At 42.6% G+C, this 22,774-nt stretch overlaps 1 protein-coding gene across 2 annotated transcripts; it reads left to right on the top strand.

Annotated features, from left to right (window-relative positions):
• The first annotated feature begins 3,819 nt into the window (after positions 1 to 3,819).
• LOC147636852 (shaggy-related protein kinase alpha-like) lies at positions 3,820 to 11,032 on the top strand. Of its 2 annotated transcripts, none has more exons than XM_086800413.1 (13): positions 3,820 to 4,890; positions 5,038 to 5,263; positions 5,419 to 5,514; positions 5,621 to 5,680; positions 5,779 to 6,051; positions 6,151 to 6,225; positions 7,710 to 7,766; positions 7,897 to 8,037; positions 8,150 to 8,200; positions 9,828 to 9,923; positions 10,167 to 10,250; positions 10,404 to 10,506; positions 10,640 to 11,032. In XM_086800413.1, the coding sequence occupies exons 2-13, from the start codon at positions 5,078 to 5,080 to the stop codon at positions 10,723 to 10,725; spliced, it is 1,308 nt and encodes a 435-aa protein (XP_086656539.1). In that variant the 5' UTR covers positions 3,820 to 4,890; positions 5,038 to 5,077; the 3' UTR covers positions 10,726 to 11,032. The 2 variants fall into 2 exon arrangements, with proteins under 2 accessions (XP_086656539.1, XP_086656540.1); XM_086800414.1 differs by having other exon boundaries at positions 5,041 to 5,263.
• The last annotated feature ends 11,742 nt before the right edge of the window (positions 11,033 to 22,774 follow it).

Consider the following 22,774-nt stretch of genomic DNA (forward strand, 5'->3'; position numbering starts at 1 on the left):
AATGATTGTATTATGAATGATAATACTCACACAATGTACAATGCATTTATAGGCACTAAGGCCTTATTTTTGACCTAACCCTTAATAAAGGGCATTTAGACATAGCCCACACCACTTAGGCTCAGATAGTTCCAACACCCCCCCTTAGAGCAAAGGTGGTAAGACCCAAACGCAAAACAAGCAACCAACCTCCAACTTTATCACATCACTACAAAGAGGCGACCTAGCCATGTCATAACTATTCCCTCAATCAGCTTATGAGACTGAAGTTGAGGTTATTGCTTAGTCACCCCTCCTGACTCCAAAAAAAACATCCAACATTTCAAATTTTGGGGGATAACTCGAGCAAAGAACCCTTGACTCAACATAGAATTAAAAAATATATGCCCCTCTTGAACAGTGAAGATTCTTTTTTGATGATGTTTCCCAGCAATGGATGGTTGTGTCATCCTTTTAGGCTCATGGGCTAGGTCAGAGCTCCCAGATGTAGATGCCACTACAGAGAGGCGACCCAGCCATGTCATAACTATTCCCTCAATGAACTTATGAGACTGAAGTTGAGGTTATTGCTTAGTAACCCCTCTCAACTCCAAAAAAAACATCCAAAATTTCAGATTTTGGGGGATAACCCCAAGGCAAAGAACCATTGACTCAACATAGAATTAAAAAATAGATTAAAAGATGGGGGAAAATCCCCCTCTTGAACAGTGAAGATCCTTTTTCATTGATGTTTCCAAGTGATGGATGCTTGGGTCATCCTTTTAGGCTCATGGGCTAGGGCACAGCACCCATATGTAGATGTGTTTGATGAAGATGTGAATGTCCATGCTGAGCACATATGCCTTGAGATAGGCATCAATGCTGAAAGATCTAAGAGCTCCATGAAGGAAGCACATGATGTAGACCATGTGGTGGTTTCAACATCATAGAGTAAAGCACTTGTTTGGTGCATCCCTTGTGTCATTCTTGAAGGAAGCAAAACATTAAAAGAAAGATTCCCCCTTGTCGACGACTTTAGAAAACATAGGCTGATTATTAAAGCTATAGACTCATGCCATCTCTTATGTAGCATAGGAGTGGGTCCTCGTTATGAAGAAAACGTTGACTGTATGCTAGTCATAGCAAGGAACACCTCATGTTAGCAAAACATTGATAAGCATAGGATTTGTAATGAAATTTTTTGACTTGTATGGGCCGTTATAGGGCAAAAATAGACTTGTTATTTGCTAGTCTGAAATGCAACATATAACAGGCATGATGAGAGGCGACTCATAACAGGAAATGCAACATAAGCGAATTGAGTAGAAAATGCAGCTTATATGATGGTCATTGTGAGATAAACACAACATATATGGGCTGCCATATGAGGTAAAAAAATGCACATCAGCAAATGGGGACACATCATATTAGAAAAGTGCATGTGTGAAGAAGGGAAATAAAAATGCAACATATGAAGGTGGTGGCTCATGAAGAGAAAAACACATAGATGGTCACAAAAAGGATGAAAGCAAAAACTCTAAAAATGCAAAAGGGGAGAAGGTGAAGCATAGCAATGAAATGAAGCCTAGCTCTGATACCATGTTGGAAACATGGCCAGGTCTAGGAGGGAGTGGGAGTGGAAGGAGAGGTGGAGAGATCAAGCCATGGTGTGTGGAATAGTAGGAATGGATATGAGAGAGAGAGAGAGAGAGAGAGAGAGAGAGAGAGAGAGAGAGAGAGAGAGAGAGAGAGAGAGAGAGAGAGAGATTGCACATGAATATAATGATTGTATTATGAATGATACTACTCACACAATGTACAATGTATTTATAGACACAAAGGCCTTATCTTTTGTCCTAACCCTTAATAAGGGGAGTTCACACCTAAGAGGGTGTTTACACCAAAACAACCTAGACACAACCCACACTACTAAGGCTCAGATAATTCCAACAATAGATGCCAAGGTAGTAATTTTCATCGATCACTCAAGAAAGGTTTTGGTACCTTATACCCAACCAATAATAATATGAAAGGAACAATCATAAATTACTATCCTATTTGCCTTGAGCTTGCAAAACCTTAAAAATAATAAAAGCTTTCCATGTCAAACAAACATGTTAGTCTTTTCCTAAAACTTGTTTATAACACAATAGCGTGAGAGCTGAGCAATTTTATAGTGTTGTAATTGGTAGTGCATAATTCTGGCTTAAAGATAGATGTAGAGCTTCAACTATCAAATTAGTTAATGAGATCTAAGCACACATGTATGCAAAATTATCGCTTTTGGAGAGAATGCATGATTTTGTTAAAATTCACTTATTTTGGTTACATTCCAAATGTTTTTTTATCACCTCAAACCTATTAAAAAAAAACCTTCCTAACATAAAAAACACATTAACTACATCACTTTTTGGGGACAACTTCTTTCTTCCTTATATAAAATGAGGTGTTTTTTTTTCTTTGAGCTAGATTAGTCATTTATAGCTTTGTATGCATCTATGGGCTTATTTTCCCTCGATGAACTCATGCTAACAAGAATAATCTCTTTTGTAATCATTTTTCACATCATTGTGAGAAGTAATCAATATGAAATGGACACGCATTATGCGAATCAAACTCATGCAAATGTTGAGAGGGAGTAGGAGAAATTGATAGACAATCAAACTTCATGAGACACATGCAAATGTCGAGAGTGAGTAGGAGAAATCGATGGGTGCACATGCTGGTGGGCCCACAATGTTCACCATATCAAGGGATGCATGCATGGCTTAAGCCATGTAAGGCATGATATTCTTGATCATCATTTGTAAAATAGATAGAAGGGAGAAAGGGTCACTTCCATGCAACTTCATGGTGATGCTTGATGCATATGCACTAAACACAAACTTTTGTATTTGCCTTTGGCCAAGTTAAAAGTTATAGTTTACCCCAATGTAAGATGAAGGGAACGTTAGTGCCTCTAATACATCCAAGAATACTTTTAAATAAACTTCTCTTAAACATAGAATATGAGCAATGAGATGGATAAACAATTCGAAGTGTCACTCAATGGTTTTTCATGGTTGCTATAAACATGCTTTGGTTTTTAGAACATATGTTCTTTCATGCTAGAACTAAGTTTAGATTTTAAACATAAATTTTGAAACTTTCTTAGAGGAGATAGTTTATTTGCATATGAAGCCCATGGGTCTCAACTTGCCTGGCGTGATTGGACTTCACCACTTTGTGAATGAAAGTGTTATGAACACAACTTTATACTTTATTGTGTGTAGGAAGGTTTAAATTGAAGTTGCTTATATATCCCTTTGTCTTTTTTAAAATTTCCAATTTAATTGCTCTCTTAGCTTCTATCATGTTGGAACATGTTCCCTTCCACCACTTACCTAACCATATGAAGCTTAAAGCTTTTGATGGATACAACTCTCAAGATAAGTTGTCCCTACTTATGGGTTGTAGCATGCTAGTTGGTTGAGATACTATATCGTCAACCTAACATATGTAACTTATGGATGCCAAAAGGAGATAGTTGAAATCACACTTCAAGGGTCACTTCAAGGATTGGAAAGCTACGAGCTCAACATAACAATTAAATTAGAAGTTTAAGACGAGAAGATGTCTTCATGGTGGACATTCATTAGTTGCTTGGGTTGAGGAAGTACACAAGGACCTATTGATAGTTTGGCATGTGACACCGTGGCTGCATTATCTACAGTCTGTGGCTTTACACAATGTAGTCGCTCTTGTGCTTGGAAAGAAGATATGATTATGGCTTGGCTTTTGTGAGCTTTTAATGTGTACAGAGATGGGTATTTGCCATGTGAGCATGTGCAAGGGATTGTTGAAAGCAAGTAGAATGGGGTTTGGAACATGTAAGGATTGTGAGCATAGATCTATTTGTATCTGCTGTTCCTCCATGTGAGCATATGAAAGAGATTGTTGGAAGCAAGTTGAGTTGCCCTTGGGGTAACTTTGAAGGCACCCAAGGGGGGGTTTTGAACCCATGCAACTTGATGGTGTGTGAGGAGAAATGTGTTTGCTTGGCCACTGAAGGAAAAGAAGAAGAAGTAAAAGTTAACTCGTGTGGAATGACAAAGGGACTCGTGTGAATTCATAGAGGATTCTAAAATACATTAGGTACAAGAGATATTTGTATACACTAGCAAAGGCAAAGGGCATTGGGGAGTGAGGAGGACAAGACGGGCGGCAGGAGGCATGCATTGGGGGCCTCGAAAGCGCAGCTCATGTGGAGCTGTGCGCCTGCTTCTCTGTGCGTGTGGGGTATGACAAACCTAGCTCTTCTGCTACAACCATTTTCAATCTCTCTCTAGACTCTCTGGCTTTTCTCTCTCCTCCCTTTGACCCGCATTCAGAGAGCGAGTGATCTATGGTGCATGGGACCGGTCGCCTGGGGGTGGGTGCTGGTGGGGGCCGCAAGCGACAGGGAGCCCTGTTTCCTGCGTGCCGGGAAAAGGTGCGAGACGTCACAAGGCAGAAAACGGTGTGGCAGACAGACACACACACACACACACACACTCTCTCTCTCTCTCTCTTTACACGCTCACGCAGAGTGTGGAAACAGCGTTAGGTAGGAGTTGGGTCCTCCCCCGGAAGCTCTCTCTCCCCCTCTCTCTTTCTCTCTCTCTCTCTACACGCTCACTCAGAGTGGAAATAGCGTTGTCGAGTGTAGGTAGGAGTCGGGGTCCTCCCCCCCGAAGACCGTTGTGTGTAACGGGTAGACTGACTGCCCATTCTCCTCGCGCAGACGACACTTGCTTCTGATGATGCCCGTGAACACTTTGCAGCTGCAGGCTATGGCGGGGCTATACACCCATCATTGACACATACACTTTCACACATACAAAGAAAGACAGAGACACAGACAGAGAGACAGAGGCAGAGTGAAAGGAGCAAGTGAGAGAACATTGCCCTAAATTACCCATTACCATCATCATGGCATTGCCCTAAATTATCGATTACCATCATCATGGCTTCCGTTGCCTTTATTGCTATGTGTACTTTGCCCTGAAGTCCCCATTTTCTCTTTTTTGGTGTGTGCAGCAGCAAAAAGAGGGATCAAAGGGTTTTGTTTTTCAAGGTTATGGCCTCTGTGAGTCACCTAGGGCCTGCTGGAGCAGCAGGAGCAGTGAAAGCTAGTAGTAGTGGTGGCATGCAGATCAGCCCCCACAAGCAGATGCTGCCAGGACTTATCAGTAGTAACGGAGTTGATCACCTCCCCAAAGAGATGCACGAGATGAAGATCCGGGATGAGAACACTGAAGACAAGGTAAGTCAGCCCTAATGCATTCTCTCTTAAGCTCCACTATGTGGTAACTAACCATGGAAACATCAATTCAATTTTGCCGCTGGTTGTCTCTCATGTTTAGTGTTCTCTCCCACCCCCCCTCCCCCCTCTCCCCTTTCCGGCCTGGTGTTGTGCAGGACATAGAAGCTGCTGCCGTTGTCAATGGTAATAGCACTGAAACAGGGCACATCATAGTCACCACTATCGGTGGCCGTGATGGTCAACCGAAGCAAGTACTTTCCGTTTCTTTTCTTTTTCTTGGTTACATTGTTTTGTTTTCCCTCCTTTAAGCTCAAAGGGGAAGTTTTATGATGTTTTTATCTTCTATCCATCTCACAGACCATCAGCTACATGGCAGAGCGGGTTGTTGGAACTGGATCTTTTGGTGTTGTTTTCCAGGTATGCACCTTGCTTGAAACACGCAGTAATTGCAATTAGTGGCACAATGCAAAAAGGTTTCTACAGAAGGAATATGACATTTCAACTCTTTTGTGTAGGGAAAATGTCTCGAAACTGGGGAGACGGTGGCAATTAAAAAGGTCTTACAGGATAAACGTTACAAGAATCGTGAACTTCAAATCATGCGACTCCTTGACCATGCAAATGTGGTGTCCCTCAAGCACTGTTTCCACTCCTCGACAGACAAAGATGAGGTTTATCTTAATCTGGTCTTGGAGTATGTTCCGGAGACAGTTTATCGGATTGCAAAACACTACAACCGAATGAACCAGCGGATGCCACTCCTTTTTGTTAAGCTCTACGTTTACCAGGTTGCTCACTAGACAATCAATATGCTTTCTTTGACTCATCATGATCTCTGCATTAGGATCTGTGATGTGTGTATTGATGTTTGTTGTCATACCCGACAGATATGCCGGGCACTGGCTTACATCCATGGAGCTCTTGGTGTGTGCCATCGAGACATCAAACCCCAAAACCTCTTAGTAAGTGTCAAAAGCTTGCATCAAGTGCACAATTTTGTGGGGAGGGGGGAATCTGTTCACGCATACTTTTTAACATGAAATTTATAACAAAGGGCCTAGTCTCTAAGAGTCTATATGGAAGTATCCTGAAGGTCAAGTACATTAGGTGTCCAAGTATAAAGCCTACTTTTGAAGTGTTGTAAATTTTGTTTTAATCCACACAACGTTGTATCTTGTCCCTTTGGACATTAGAGCTTCTTGGTCACCATCTCAAGTTGGAGGTTCCCAAGCATGGCTCAAACCTTACCAAGTAAGATGGCAGTTCTTTAGTTTCTTGGCCCTGTTGGTACTCCAGCCCTTTGTTCTTGTTTGTCTTTTCTTAATAGACTTTATTTCACTTAGTCAATTTGCTAATCTTTCTAGCTTAGAGTTGAGATCCATTTTCTCTCGTACACCAGACTCCAGAGTGCATAGACAAAATGGAGCAAAGTAGCAAGTTAATTTTACACAAATGGCGAGGTTGAATCGATAGCAGGAGCTTTTGAGATGCCCTTCTTTCTCAAGCGAATGACAACTTGCATGCTATTTATTTGCTTGGGACCAAGTTGCTAATCTTTCTAGCTTAGAGTTGAGATCTATTTTCTCTCTTACACCAGAGTGCATAGACAAAATGGAGCAAAGTAGCAAGTTAGTTTTACACAATTGGCGCAAGGTTGAATCAATAGTAGGAGCTTTTGAGATGCCGTTCTTTCTCAAGTGATGGACAACATGCATGCTATTTATTTGCTTGAGACCACACCTTTAGAGATCAAGAACTATGATGAGTGGTTCAACAATGACTGTTATGTTTTTGATGGATTGTTTTTAAGAGGAGAAAGCTTGCCATTGAAAGTAGTTATTCGATCAGTGTAAGTGATGATCAATATGAAGGTGTGTTACAACTTACAAGGTAATATTGCATTGCATAATGAGGTGAAGAGTGGCATTGCTTAGAACATGTATGCTTGCCATTAAAGGTAGTTGTTTGATTGATACAAGTCACGATGAATACAAAGGTGTGTTGCAAGACTGATATTGGATACTCATGAGTTGCAGCCTGGTTTTGGTGATGCCTTGAAAAGCACAAAAAATCCCTTTTTTGTAGCTCTTGGTAGTTGGCTGGATTTTATTGTGTGTGATTTTGCAAATTTATAACCTATGCTTAAGATTGTACTTGCTCAGGTTAGTGATCTTGCTAACCTCTGGATGATATGGGAGTCATGCCCTTACCAATCCCTCAAACTATTGTGTTATAGCTTTCCCTTGATGCATCTATTAACAGAAAGTTATAAGAAATTTACATAAGGTTAGCATTTTTTAAGAAATTTACATAAGGTTAGCATTTTTTAGCATCATTAACGTAACATCAAGGCCTTGCTTAACTAATATGATCCATCATACAACTTCAACACTGAGGTAGCGAAGCTTGTAGGATGGTTTAACCTGGTTTTGTGTGCTCTCTGCAGGTGAATCCCCACACCCACCAGTTGAAGCTGTGTGATTTTGGAAGTGCAAAAGTTCTGGTAAGGCAGGATTGCCATTAAGATCTACTAGTTAGTGTCTTTAATGCTTTTAGAGTCATTTCTTCTGTTTTAAAGCTTAATTTCAGTTCTCATTCCAAGCCAAAACCTAGTTCTAAAAGTTTTGCTCCAGGTCAAGGGAGAAACAAACATTGCTTACATTTGTTCACGTTATTATCGAGCACCGGAGCTCATTTTTGGGGCTGTGGAATACACCACAGCAATAGACATTTGGTCTACAGGATGTGTCTTGGCTGAACTCATGCTTGGACAGGTATGCAATCAGCTTGCTTTGCCTTCTGAATCTTGCGCAGTGATTGGCAAACTTTACTTATTTATGGGGGTCTCATTCATCTTATCTTGTCTGGTTGCATGCTGATCCACAGCCTATATTCCCTGGTGAAAGTGGTGTCGATCAACTAGTAGAAATTATCAAGGTATTGTCATGCCTTCTTCTTTCTTCGATACATTTTGATGCTTAGGGTAATCTGCCTTTTGTGATGTGTAACAAAGCAAGGAATTTAACTGCATTGCTCTTGTATTATGCACCAATGGTAAGTGTTTATTCTAGTGGTGAAAGCATGACCTTATAGTTAATAATCACTGCCACTTTCGACCTCAGTTGCTGCTGCTTACAAAAACTGTAAGCAGCTTGAAGCAGCTCTATTGCAAAATCTTAACAAGCACTAGCAAATTTCTTTGAGCAATATCCATCAACAATCAAATGCTCTGCCCGGTTGTGTTATTCTTCATCATGCAGAACGTATCTGAGTTCTTTTGGTACCACCCCTTCCATCTTCATTTCTCCTCCATAGGTGATTTGCAGTTTCTGCATGAGCTGTCAGTCCACCCAATTCATGTACAAATTTTTTGTTACCAATCTGATGGTGATACAGACTATTTTGTTTATGCATGGGGTAGCAACCAACCGTGTACTGTAAGATCAATTCCAAGGTGTAGGTGAAACTCGAAAGCTGTTGTCAGTAAGGACAGGCTTTGTATTGTAAGGCTGTTATGGATCATTTTTACATCTTTCTTTGAGCCTTGCAGCCAAGGTTAGGTGCATGTGATTGGTCTCTGGCTATGAAAGTGGGGACAGGCAAGGGAAATTTTGAGTGGGTTGTGCTGATCTTAATTGAAACCTGCTTATGGAGCCCCATTCCTGCAGAGGCATCAATAAATGTTACACACAAACTTTTCTCCTTTAACGAGTTTGGCAAACCATGTATGTTGCCCCAACATGTGCTTACCATCCAGTCTTTGTTTGATTGATCAGAAGTGGAAGTTCAGTCTGCCAAAGTCTCTGCATTATGATAGTCTTCAGTATAAGAATATACATAATGATGCCATCCTGCCTTGCACTTAAATCTAGCTCCTTGAAATGGTCTCCCTCGTATCAGTAGCCTCTACTACTTATCTCTGATATCAGAGGCAGAGACAAAACTAGTGCCTTTTTGGGATCACAATTGTATATACAGGCATTGATAATGTATATAATTGTCAAAAGCGTTCTTTACATTGAGTGACTTACTGTGCACTGAGGTTGTCTGCCTAATTGATTGCTTATGTGTGTACATGCATGAACACATGAATGCCTACTTTTGGGATCACAATCGCATACAGGCATTGATAATGTATATAATTGTCAAAAGCCTTCTCTACATTGGGGCACTTCTTGCAATGACTTACTCTGCACTGAGGTTGTCTGCCTAATTGATTGCTTGTGTGTGTACAGAATGCCTATCACACTGCTCTGACACGAGGGTTTATGTACATGTTTAATGGTGGGATGGGGAGGAATCAAGTTGAATGGGCAATGCCTTTCTGTGCCCTTATTTTATACACCTCTTGTCTACTTATAAAAGAATTTAGTGGGCGTCATTGAACACTTATCCTAAATGCAGGGAACTCTGAGTTGATTTCCAGTCATTTTAGTGCTTGCCTTTAAAGTGACCATGTATACACTCGTCCAATTTACTCAGTTTGAGAAAAGGCCTTCAGTTCTATTATGCTATGACTGCCTTTGATTTCAATCGGTGTTCTCATTTGGTTTATCCTCTGCAGGTCTTGGGAACTCCCACTCGTGAGGAAATCAAGTGCATGAATCCTAATTATACAGATTTCAAGTTTCCGCAGATTAAAGCACATCCTTGGCACAAGGTGAACATCTTCACTGTTCTTAAATCTTTTTAGAAGTGCCTGAACACTGCAAGCAGTTATCTATGGTCCAGGCAGTTGGCATACCACTATTGAAGAGAGTGTTTGGATGCGATTCCGCGTGTGCACACATGTGCCCCAGCACATGTCTGCACGCATGCTTGTCCCCTTGAGAGCATGCACATGCATAAACTATCCAATTTCCCAGTCTTTATTTAGGTCACGATGATTGTTGATGGTGTACAGATTTTCCACAAAAGGATGCCACCAGAAGCAGTTGATTTGGTCTCCAGACTCTTGCAATATTCTCCAAGCTTACGATTTACTGCTGTAATTTTCAAACTACTCATATGCAGTCTTGAGGGAGTATGTCGTGCAAAAAAAAAAAGTGAATTTGTAGACTTCACAAATACAAAGTGAACCTTGGTGTTGATAAGAGAAAAATCTATCTATCTTTTTACTGTTTTTCTCAACATTTTGCAGTTGGAAGCTTGTGTTCATCCATTCTTTGATGAACTTCGTGATCCAAATACCCGACTACCAAATGGCCGTCCTCTTCCTCCTTTATTCAACTTCAAACCTCACGGTAATTTTATCTTTTTCTATTTTACATAAAAGCCTGTGTCTTGTCCCAATTTGGTTTTCCTTCCTGTATTTTTTTTTTGGGAAGAACTTTTTGAAAGTATTCACAGTTTCACTGTGATTCTGTGTCTTTGCAGAGTTGAAAGGTGCAACCCTTGAGATGATTCAGAGGCTGATCCCCGAGCATGCACGGAAGCAAAATCCATTCTTAGGTTTTCAATGAATCCATGTATTATTATTGTGGGATGTAGCACAGGAATTGCAGGCAATCTACACGAGGGATTACAGCCTGCTTTTTGATGAACATTAAAGTGGGACATCCTCAGGTTCACGTGTGTGCATGATTGTCAATTCTGGGATATGGGGTCTTTGATTGGAAGCAAGGCAATGTGATCAGGTCAAGGCCATCCCTTCATTCAAATGATCAAGGGCTAACTGTAGATTTTGTTAGGTGGAAGGAGTCTTTTCATGTCGTAGTTAAGCTACTTATACTTAATACACAATAGTCATGCAGTACTTGCTTGGACTCAGTTGGCTAATCTTGTTTCTTCGGAGATGAAGGATTGTAGCCTTCAATGTTTCAAAGTGGGTCATCATTGGCCATCTTGCTTTGAAGGTGGTCTGTGTTATGCTTGAGGACTGCTTTGTTCCTGTGAATTGTTTTGGAGGACTTTCAGCACCTTGTAAATCAATGCTTGATGCAGATGAGAGTCTCAGAATTTGTTTGATCTTTCAGGGTTATGGCTCTACAACATACAGACAGACACAAACTTCTTGGGCAACTTTTAGAGTTAGAATTGGGCATAGTTGGCTGGTCCGGTCGGTTAGGCATACAGACAAGTTGCAACGATGTCATTGTGTGATAAAACGTGACATTTGCTTATCCTGTCATGTCATGTACTACAAATTGCAAATGTGCCTCATTATATATGCACTAAAGGCTATAAGAACATTTACTTGATTTGAAGCAAAAGCTTGATGACGAAGCCTTGGGTGTTGCCCCCTCCTCCCTTGTATGTGTGTTAACCCCGCTTTCCCCTTTCCTTGCTACTCATGCTCTCCCCACATCTCCAGTTCCTCCTTTGCTTTCCTGCCAAGAAAAAATAGGGGTTTATATTAGCCCAATGACAAATTTAAAGGGTGTTTTTCAAAGTGGTTGGGCTAAAATATACATTGCTTCTACACAATAAAGGTCCAATTTTGGCCCAGTCAAGCACTTAGTATCAAAGGAAGAGCCGAAAGGTTTATAATTGATTATTTGACAATTTAATAGGTAAATGTCTATATAGAGGCTTGTGAAGAATACTTGAGAGGATTGCTGTGCACCATATACTCTGTAACCTATAGATGGGCTAATGTTTACAATTGTAGATGAGACTATGTTCATGAATATACCCTTAGAGAAAGATTAATCCATTGTACACTACACTTTCATAGAGTATACCTTCCACCTACTTGAGTATGCCGCCTTCTACCTCTCTGCTTCCTCCTTGTCTGTGATGATGTCTTCTCCTTGCTTCTATTCGGTTGTGTGTCTGCTCCTAAGCACTCCCATCACTGTTTCCTCTCTCCTTTCCTCCCAATCGTCGTCGCCAAATTTGTAACCTCGTATAATAAGCAGCTGGCTATCGAGTATGGATGCATTTACAATATTCAGTCCTTGGCAATGGTAGCACATGCACGATACACATGTGCATGTGCATGTGCATGTGTGCGCACAGATACACCCAAGATGGTGCTGCCCCCCCCCCCTCCCCCGTGTGCACGCATGCATGCGCTCGATGGTGGGTTCCCAGCCCTTTGAGTGCTGATTGTTTTCTTAGAACATGTTTCCTAACATCTCGATCTCTCAATTGGATGGCTCTTGTCCCATCCTTCATTCGAAAAAAGATCGAGGGCTTCAGTGTAAATTTAGTGGAAGGAGTCTTCACAAACTACTTAATGCACAACAGTCATGTAGTACTTGTTTTGGACTCGGTACCGCTCCTAGTCCTTCGGAGATGAAGGAATGTCGCCTTCAATGTGTCAAAGTGGGTCATCATTGGCCATATTGCTTTAAAGGTCCTTTGTATTATGCTTGTTGAGGATCTCTCAAATCGGCCATCTTGCTTTAAAGGTCGTCTATATTATATGCTTGTTGAGGATCTGCTCACAATAGCCAACAGGACCAAACAATTAATGCTCAATACTGATAAAGCCTCTATGGGTTTTGTCTATTCAAGTGTTGCACCCATCTTCTTTTTACAAAGGAAAACAAATTTTCTTTTATTACAATAGCTACAATATCTTAACATGCCTCCTCCTTTTTATAAAGGAAAACAACTTATTTTTTTGAGATATTGATTGATTTCTTGCACTCCAAGTTTCTTCCTCCTCGTGTTGTTGGATCCTTGGTAAGCCGTTTGCCAATTGTGCACTTAGTTCTCACAATGATAAGGGAGGATCTATATGCATTGCAATTGGGACTATGAAGTCCAATACTTTTGAGTTATCAAAGATCTTGATGACCCACAAAATGTTGCACATGCATTGCAAACGATCAATTCTTTTTACTACAAGTTGGCTCTACAAAGGAGAAATGAGATTATTGACCATGAGTGCAGGTTGGCAACCTTGCTAGAGGGAGCATAAGAAGCATCATGATGCCCTTTGGATTGCAAATACTCTTTGCACTCTTAGGATGGAGTTGCAGCATGCCATGGAGCAGAAGGCACAATATCAATACCATGCTCAACAATCATTTGGGATCTAGATGGATGGCAAATGTAATACAACACTTCTTTGCTACTCATGGTCCATCTTTTAGCAAAGAAAGTGTAGATAGTTACATGAGGATGCTCACAATAATATTCACATGGATCCTACTGTGGTGGTGCGATAGATTGCACCCAAGTTTTTGGGATGACTTTTGCGGAGCAAATCATTATGGCCTTCCATTATATGTGGAACTCAAGAAATATGCACTCTTTCTTCATGGAGGGTCTCTTATTCATCCCAAAAGGGGAAGATAAGAAAAATATAATCTAGCATAGAGGCCGATGACATTGCTTGAGACTGCTTATAAAATTTGGAAAAAGCAGATATAAGGTTGTAGTTATGACTTTCAAAATATGATTCATTGACACTCAGACTGGGTTCCTACATCCTAATAATATATTCTCTTTTGGGAGGCAATGGAATGGGACAAAGTGAGCAATCTTTAGCCACTCTAATGCTTGATTTTGACAAAGCAGTTAACAAACGTTTTCTGGAAGGAACCCTTAGATGCATGGGATTCTTAGAGGTGTGTCATGCTTGTATAGTGATGCTCATAGCCATATATTGGTTTATGGTGACAAAGGAGAGTACTTCCAGATCTCTTGATCTATTCATTAAAGGGATTCATTTGGTCCCACTTTCTATATCTCATTGTGGCTGAGGCTCTAAGCATATATCTTCAATTCTTTGTCGGGGTAGCTTGAGTCTTGTTCACCTAGATGAGCATTCTCCTTGCATGAGAGGGGAAGAAGAGAAGAGAAAAGAGAAAATCCAAGGGTCGGTTCGGGAACATGCACTTAGCCAACCCTAAGAGGGTTAACTTCTTGATGTGAAGCTGCTAGCGGCTCACTCCACCACCACTTATGTCACCCAAGTGGAGCTTTCCTTGAGCTAGGTAGAGAGCAATGAGAGAAGAAGCTATAGAAAGCTTAACTCTTATCTCAATGTCTTCATGTGTGCAAGAAGGAAGAGAGAGAGAGAGATAGGGAAGGAAGAGAGGAATCATCTATAAGCACACTCATAATCAATCAAGCAAGCATGCATGCATCAACACACAAACTCACTGCCATAGCCACAAGAGACCATGAGGGAAGAAGAAAAAGACTTAATTATGTTAATGGGATTGTATTCTTTTCATATTTCATTAAGTCACTTATATACATGAGATCTTTTTTACAATGGTCGGTCGCCCATTCACAATTAGAGGCCCGCAATGAGAGAAGGAGCTATGGAAAGCTCAACTCTTATCTCAATGCCTTTATGTGTGGAAGAAGAGAGAGAGAGAGAGAGAGAGAGAGAGAGAGTTTAGAGAGAGAGAGAAAGGACGAAGGGAAGAAGGAAGCATCACCTACAAGCACACACTCACAATCAAGCAAGCAAGCAAGCATGCATCAACACATAAGCTCACCCACCATAGCCACGAGAGAGCAAGAGGGAAGAAGAAGAAGATTTAATTATGCTAATGGGATTGTATTCTTTTCATGTTTCATTAAGTCACTTATATACATGGGCTCTTTTTTACGATGGCTGGTCGCCCATTCATAACTAGGGTCTAAAACTGGTTCTTTAGCTCTATGTAAATCTAGGCTCTGTAGCTCATGGCCGGCATTACACACGTCATAAGCTTGGTCATACCATATCTTTTTACATGAAGCACTTAGCACGATTTTTGCATAAAAATAAATTATATAAAGTGTAACCACGCTTTAAGTAATGTTAACCATTGTAGTTAATATACGCCCCTCCCTAATTCAGGTCCATCCTCGAAATTGGCAAAAAAGCGTAGTGGTGGTAGTAGAGGGAGTAGGTGCAGACAAAATCGTACCGTGGCTTTGGGTATTGGAGAGAATGATGGAAAGCTTTGTAGCTTGTTCAAAAGGTGGTCTCCATTATGTCTTCAAAGCTCTAGAGGTGCCAAGCTGGCATCCATTGTATGTGCTCGTAGTATCCGAATAGTTGCTTGAGTGTGGGGCCTTTGTTGGGCTCCTTCATCATAGTGGTGCCAAGTAGGAAATTCAGCCAAGAGGGTGATGATCAGCTGAAAGAAGTGGATGGTGGTGATGATGGTGGCGGGGTCTAGCACCTGCTCATACTTGGCAGCATTGAACGTGGTCATGCAGAGTCGATTATGTGTTCTTCCGTGTAGGGACTGTTGCTGGAAGTGGGGGGATTGAACCAAGGGAAGTTAAAATAAAGCTTCGAGTTCTATTGCTGTTCATTGCAGAGCAAGTCCCATTCTCATCAATGATAGATGGGGAGATATATTGGGTTGATGGCATGGAGCCTTATAGTATTTGGCTAATATGTGAGGTTTAAAGAGGAAGGGTGTCGCCAAACAGGTTGTTCACCCATAGGATCAAACATGATGGGTTGGGCATCGGGGTTGGTGGGCCGCATGTAGCCTCTACGTTTTTGGTGTTAATGTAAAGTCGAAGCATGGACATGAATGTCCATGCAGTCAATGACCGTCCTAAAAACGGTGCTTGTTGGAGTTAGTGGCTAAGCAAGATTTGAATGGCTTGTTCGAATTTTGTGCGATCCCGATGGTCACGCCAATTGAGGGGATTAAGTGGAGGATCCACCTCAACCTTTTCTTGTGGGGGACTGGGGGGGAGGAATTTCTCCTTCTTTCAGGGGAATGGGGATAGGGAGAAATTCCTCCACTTAATCCCTGCTTTAAGTAATGTTAACCACTGTGGTTAACATACGCCCCTCCCTAATTCAGGTCGATCCTCGCTATTGGGCAAGAAAGCTTAGTGGTGGTAGTAGAGGGAGTAGGTGCAGACAAAATCGTATCGTGACTTTGGGTATTGGAGAGAATGATGGAAAGCTTTGTAGCTTGTTCAAAAGGCGGTCTCCATTATGTCTTCAAAGGTCTAGAGGTCCCAAGATGGCATCCATTGTATGCGCTCGTAGTACTCGAATAGTTGCTTGAGTGTGGGGCCTTTGTTGGGCTTCTTTATCATAGTGGTACCAAGTAGGAAATTCGGCCAAGAAGGTGCTGAGATCAGGTGAAAGAAGTGGATGGTGGTGATGATGGCGGGGTCTAGCACTTGCTCATACTTGGCATTGAACGTGGTCATGCATATGATCAGGTGTTCTTCTGTGTAGGGACTGCCGAAAGTGGGGAAGTTAAAATGAAGCTTCGAGTTCTATTGCTATTGTGGAACACATCCTAGGCCCATCGATGGTGGATGGGGAGATATGTTGGGTTGATGCAGAGGTGGCGAGGGGCTTGTAATATTCGTGAGGTTTAAAGAGGAAGGGTGACACCAGACAGGTTGTTCACCCATAAAGACTATATATTAGGGAGTTTGGAAAAATTCCATTACTTTGGGAATTTTCTTTTCAATCTACTTTTTGGTGTATCTTGAGCATACCAATTCCAAATTTGTCAAAGAATTTGGATTTAGAACCTACTCTTCACAAGAGCTTTCCAACGATATGTTACATGAGGGGGTTTTGACAAAATCTTAAAAGGATTCACCATGCCCCCCATTTTTTGATCTTGCAAAATGGAAATTGGGATTTTCCCAAACTCCCTAATATGGTCTTCATAGGATCAAATGTGATGGGTTGGGCATCGGGGTTGGAGCCTCCGCATTTTCGGTGTTAATGTAAAGTCAAAGGACATGAATTTCCATGCGGTCAATGACCGTCCTCAACAATGCTTGTTGGAGTTAGTGGCTAAGCAAGACTTGAATGGCTTGTTCGAATTCCTTGCGATCCAGATGGTCACGCCAATTGAGGGGATTAAGTGGAGGATCCACCTCAACCTTTTCTTGTGGGGGCTAGGGAGGAATTTCTCCTTCTTCAGGGGAACGGGGATAGGGAGGGCGGAGGGTTAGGGTGTCTCGTTGGGAGGGGTTGTCGATGTAGAGAGTGTGGAGCCGAGGAAGGCAGCAAGGAGGATGGGTGGGCGTGTTGACGACGACGAAGGTTGATCAGAGGGGATCAGTGGTGGGTCCAATCTAAGATAGAGGGAGGTAGGATGTGAGGGTAGTGTTGGCGAAGGGGGTGGCGAGGGTACATGAGGCAGGGTAGTATGTGGTGAGGGAAATAGGAGAAGGGTGGCCAGGGAGGAGGTTGGGGGGTGGGGGGGAAGCTAGTGCCAGCAGCAGCACTCAGAGAGGAGTTTGGCGTGGAGGCTGGGGGGTTCAAGGGGATGTTTGTGGGCACTAGTTGGGGGTAGGTTTGGTGGTGGTTGAAAGGGGGAGTCTTTGTGGTTGTGGGAGAGAGGGGCGTGAGGGTGCTAGGGGCGAGGTTGAAAGGGAAAGTCTTAGTGGTCGTGGGAGAAAGGGGCATGAGGAGGGTGCTAGGGGCAAGGTTGCGGGGCAGGTGGGTCTCCATAGGTGGGGGGATCATTGTCCTCATTGGCATCTCCCGTGGGGGTTGCAGCAGGTATTTTGGAAGGTTTGGTGAAATCTTAGGGGAAATCCACATGGGGGTAATCAAATTGGATTATGGCAGTGGCTGCTATGATTTTCAGTTTTGATGGTATGTCCTGTTGTATAGTACAAGGAGGCCTTGGGGGGAGTGGTTTGATTGTGTGACAAAGGATGGCTTTATAGGCCGCCATGTAAATATTTGTCCATCCTGAGGAGCTCCTTAGTGAGGCTAGAGAAGCATACCGCAAAATCTGGGAGAGCGCCCCCTGTGAGGGGCGGATACCCTCGGAAAAGTCCTGATGGGAGAAAAAGCATCCAACGGAATGTATCCATGGTATGGCATTGAGATGCAGAGCGTGGCACAGAGGGGACTTTGTTGAGAGCAAGCTAGCGAGGGTGAGGGGAGGGGTTGGGTACTTGGGGCGCTGGGTGTGGGGAGTGGAGTAGGGTCTCCTCTAGGAACTAGGAGGTCTCGCAATGCTCCTCCTCTTTGGTAGCTTTGCAACATCTCTTCCTCTTGACTGTTGAAGTGTTGGCACTTGGATGGGGGAGTGGTGGGTTGTCAGGAGATCCTTAGGTATCAATCTTTGTGTGGTTGTGGCATGAGTATGAGAGAGGTGGGCTTTCCTGATGTGTTTATTTTTGTGGTGGCCTCCTTTGGGCGTTCTTCTTGGCCTTATGGGTTTGCGGTTGCATTGGTGGAGGCCTTCGGGCGGTCCTTGTAGTGTATCCGTGTGTCGGAGCCTTTGGTGTCATTGAGGCTTGAAGGGTAAGTTGGGGTCTCTTGGGAATCCACATGGTAGTAGCACCCTCATAGTAACCTTGTGCAAGGAGGACCTTCTTGGGTACCCCCACAAGTGAGTGTTGGAGCATTGGTGGGCAAATAGCTTTGGCGTTGGAGTTTGTGTAGAGACGGCTTGGGGAGGACGAGATCTGCTGGCAGTTAGTAAGGTTACTCGAGTTAGCAATGTTAGCAGGCGTCCTTGGCATGGCTTGGTAGCTTGTGGAGTTTATTTCTGATGAGGCTTTGTTGGAGAGGGGATTGGCCTCTTTTTTGGAGGTACAATTTTATCTTTTTCGGTGATCATGAGGGTTGGTAGTGATGAAGAGGATTGTATGCCTTGTGGTGGTGGGGTTCGTGGCTCCTCTGACTCTTCATGTGTCATGAGGGCCGCCGCGCAGACTCTTCATTTGTCATGATGAGGACCGTAACTTGCCCTAAGAGGCAAGTTGTAGTGTTGCTGTCCTTGCATCCCAGTCAATGTGACACCTATTGTGGCCCATCCATGCTCGTCCAAGGAGTATTTCTTCTTGCATTTTCCTTGTAGGCATGACATAGAACTTTCCTTCTAGGGGGTTATTCCCAATGTGAAATAGAATTATAACAACACCTAGGCATTTAACACACGATTTAAAATAACGGTAGTGGGAGTGTGGTTTGGGGTGTGGAGTAAAGTTGGTTGATCGAGAGAGTTCCACATGTCGTAGAATTTATTATTAGCACCCATGTACACTAGTGCTAGCTTTTGGGTAAAGCTTGTCAGTGTGGTCATTCCTAACCATAATAACTGGGTAGGTTTGACTTCCCAATCTTCTTCTTCTAGGTCAACTACTTGAGCCATGTTCATAGAGATTTGCTTTTCTTTGAGTTTAGCTTGTCTTTCCTTGGCTGCCTTTTTAATCTTGCTTGTTCTAGGGGTCTTATGTGTAGATCTCCCTTGTATAACCTTACTTCTTTGATGCTCATCATGAATTCATGGTTCATATAGTGTCGTCAGATCAAGGAAGAAACTTGCACTTGGATCATAGAGACCAAGGATTTTTTCCTCATCGAGAGGCACAGCCGTTGATTCTTTTCAATAGAACAATTTCTATCCGGGATTTACTTCATCTATCGTACCATAACAGAATTGAGTCTCATTTTAGGGATCCATCAGTCTAGCCTAACCCCATCCAGTCCTCCCATGGGTTAGCCAACCGCCCAACGACGGTAGTGATGGGATCCATTTAAGAATTTGGTTAGGTTTTGTCCCAGGTACCAGGGAAAAGAGTTCCCAGGCCCCCTAGCCGCCGTCGCTTCATGCAAACTTTAAGATAGTCACACCACTTACACACCCAATATAAAATTGCCAGTCTCACAGATTCAGTTGACTTTAAAACATTCTTTTAACAAAACCATAGTATCACTGATCATAATCCTCCAAAATATCTAGTTGAATTCTAATTTCCAATCATTCCTTCATCGGTGTACCTATGGCATCATTGTCAACCAGAACGCTCACCACCTGTCCACTCAGGGGCCTTTTCGATAGTTCCTAGCTCACAGTACCCGGCAATATATTCACTTATAAAAATCCAAACGGAATCTCTATTGAAGATCAGCAAGATCAACCAATAGCTTAATATAAAAGAGCCATGGACTTATCCGTTGAGGACCAGCAAGGTCAATCAACCAAATCCATGCCCGAATTCAGAAAATAACTCTTACTCCTTGTTCCAATATCTTTCTCGACACACGTGTGAGTATCTTCTGCAACCCAGAGCCCGAGCACCGTATGGTCAGCACCCTCTAGGATCCTTCGCAGGTCACCTAGCGCTTCACTCATAGGCCCCGCTTCACTCATAGGCCCCGCGTCCTTGGTCCCTCATCCATCGTACTGAAAGATCACCATTTAAATCGAACCGAGGCTGGTCAAGACCCCGCCCGGCAGCCGACTTTGCTACGCGAGACGTCCTCCATTGACTCTTCGTCAGATGTTGCAACTTTATCAGTTAGGTCTCCACACGACCTCATTCACAAGATGGTCAAAATGCTTCCCTAGCATTCTTCATATAAAATAGTCATTTAAAAATAGGTTATAAATACAATTTCTATAACAAACTCTCGTCTTTCCACATTGTTCCACATCAATCCACATTACTTCATCCAAGTCCGATCATATGTATTTTCATCGTCTTTCATCCATTCTTATCCAATCACATCATTTTTCATCTCCTCACATCTTTCCACATTTATACCATCACATCTCATTCACTCGCATTTACCCATATCCACATCTCATCACATCACATTCACTCGCATCTACCCATATCCACATCTAATCACATCACATTCATTCACATCTCATCCATTCATATCTACCCCGATCCACATCACATCACATCCATTTCACCTCACATCTCATTCATTCACACCTATCCCGATTCACATCCCATCACATCTCATCCATTCACATCACATCTCATTCATCCACATCTATCCCGATTCACATCACATCACATCACATCACATCACATTCAACACATCACATATCATCCATTCACATCTATCCCAATTTACATCACATCATCTCATCACATCCATTTCACATCACATCTCATTCATTCACATCGTGATTCACATCACATCACATCTCATTCATTCACATCCCATATCATTCATTCACATCCCGATTCACATGACATCACATCTCATCCATTCACATCATATATCATCCATTCACATCTATCCCAATTTACATCATATCACATGACATCCATTCCACATCACTCTCTTGATATTTTCTCTCCTATTAGAGAGCAAAAACTTGATTTGTCTTTTTATCCACTCCTCGAAGAAGCAAAGACCCGAATCCACTCCTCTTCATCCACTCCTCAAAGAAGCAAAGACCTGCATGTGGAACAGGGAACTCCGACTTAAGCACATTAATGATGTATTGCTTTGAAAGTTCATCTTGTGCTTTCCACTTTTTGAAGGATTTCATATGAACTCCAGGTTTGCAAGTACATGCATGCAGTTCATGACTTTCTTTCCTTGTGCATCCATCACGAGGGCACCATCCACATCCATGTTGTATGGTAGGGTGTGTGGATCGAATGGTGGAATGGGTCTCTTGGGGACTGGCTCATAATGTGTAGATGAAGAGCCCCCTTGTTGGGGAAACGCATTGAGAGACCTCTAGTGCTACTTTTGCCAAAGCAAAAGTAGCTTGCTCCCCCTACTAGCACATCTACTACCCCCCCTAGACTCCCTACTACATCGTCCCAGTGGTGGTGAAGACATACATGAGGGAGCAGGGGTGGGTATAGTCGAGGAAGGTGGTGTAGGCTCATCACAACCATATCGTGATGGGCCTGTACCACTTAGCCCTACGCATATCAAACGCGTAGTTTGCGCTGACTGGCCAAGTGGGGTAGATTGCTCGACTGGCTCGATTGTAAGCCTGCTTGCATATAAGATTAAAAAAATAAGACTTATAGAATGCATAAAAGATTAAGTTTGTGTATGTGAAAAGGTTTGATGGAACCATACCTGTGTCTGAGTAAACTAAGACCAAGCTTGCTGCCCATATCATTCATTTATAATAGATAGCAGATTTGCCACATCAAGGTCTTGTGAGGGGTCAATCGACATTGCGTATACATACATGCATGAGGCAACAAAACACAATTTCTCTAACAAAATCCATGCTTAAATCTTAGATAAAAAATACATGTGATATTAGAACATTGTTAAAGACCTCCTATAATACTGCTTAGACAAGGAGAGTGGATAGTGCCCCTTTCAGATGATAGCTTCTAAGGAATTTCCACACGCTCCCCCACTATTAAAGCCAAAGGTACCTCCTTTTTTACAAGAGAAGGATAGTGAGAAGATCGAGGGCTATCCCTCCACTATAGTGACCTACTCGCGGATAACCACTCATAGCTTGACATAAACAACATTCTAGATGGCATATAACAATGCCCCATATCTATATGCATAAGTCTAAATACTACACCCGGCACCCAAGGGTGCAATAAACATGAGGTTGAATGAATAAGAGCTTACCTCAACAATGTCAAGCCAACCAAGAGAAGGATAGTGAGAAGATCGAGGGCTCCCCCTCCACTATAACCACCTACTCATAGACAACCACTCCTAACTTGACATAAGCAGCATTCTAGATGGCATATAACAATGCCCTATATCTCTGTGTATAAGTGTGAGATCCCATTGCCCCCTCTGCGCACCGGCGGATTCCTGATTCCTGGCAACAGAAGCAGCTCCCTCTTGCGCGCGGGGCAGGGTTTCCCACTCGGGGCAGGGTTTCCCACTCGGGGCCTCTCCCTCAAATGTCCCCGGGC

Source organism: Cibotium barometz, chromosome 7, assembly GCF_041138505.1.
Source record: "Cibotium barometz isolate CiBa-2024 chromosome 7, ASM4113850v1, whole genome shotgun sequence".
In the NCBI taxonomy this organism is placed as follows: Eukaryota; Viridiplantae; Streptophyta; class Polypodiopsida; order Cyatheales; family Cibotiaceae; genus Cibotium; species Cibotium barometz.

What these genes read in the sequence shown, in the direction of transcription:
- LOC147636852 (XM_086800413.1), top strand. Translation starts at nt 5,078, where the DNA reads ATGGCCTCTGTGAGTCACCTAGGGCCTGCTGGAGCAGCAGGAGCAGTG. An exon ending in AACTAGTAGAAATTATCAAG is followed by an intron (nt 8,201 to 9,827) that starts GTATTGTCATGC and finishes TATCCTCTGCAG; the next exon opens with GTCTTGGGAACTCCCACTCG. An exon ending in ATTCAACTTCAAACCTCACG is followed by an intron (nt 10,507 to 10,639) that starts GTAATTTTATCT and finishes GTGTCTTTGCAG; the next exon opens with AGTTGAAAGGTGCAACCCTT.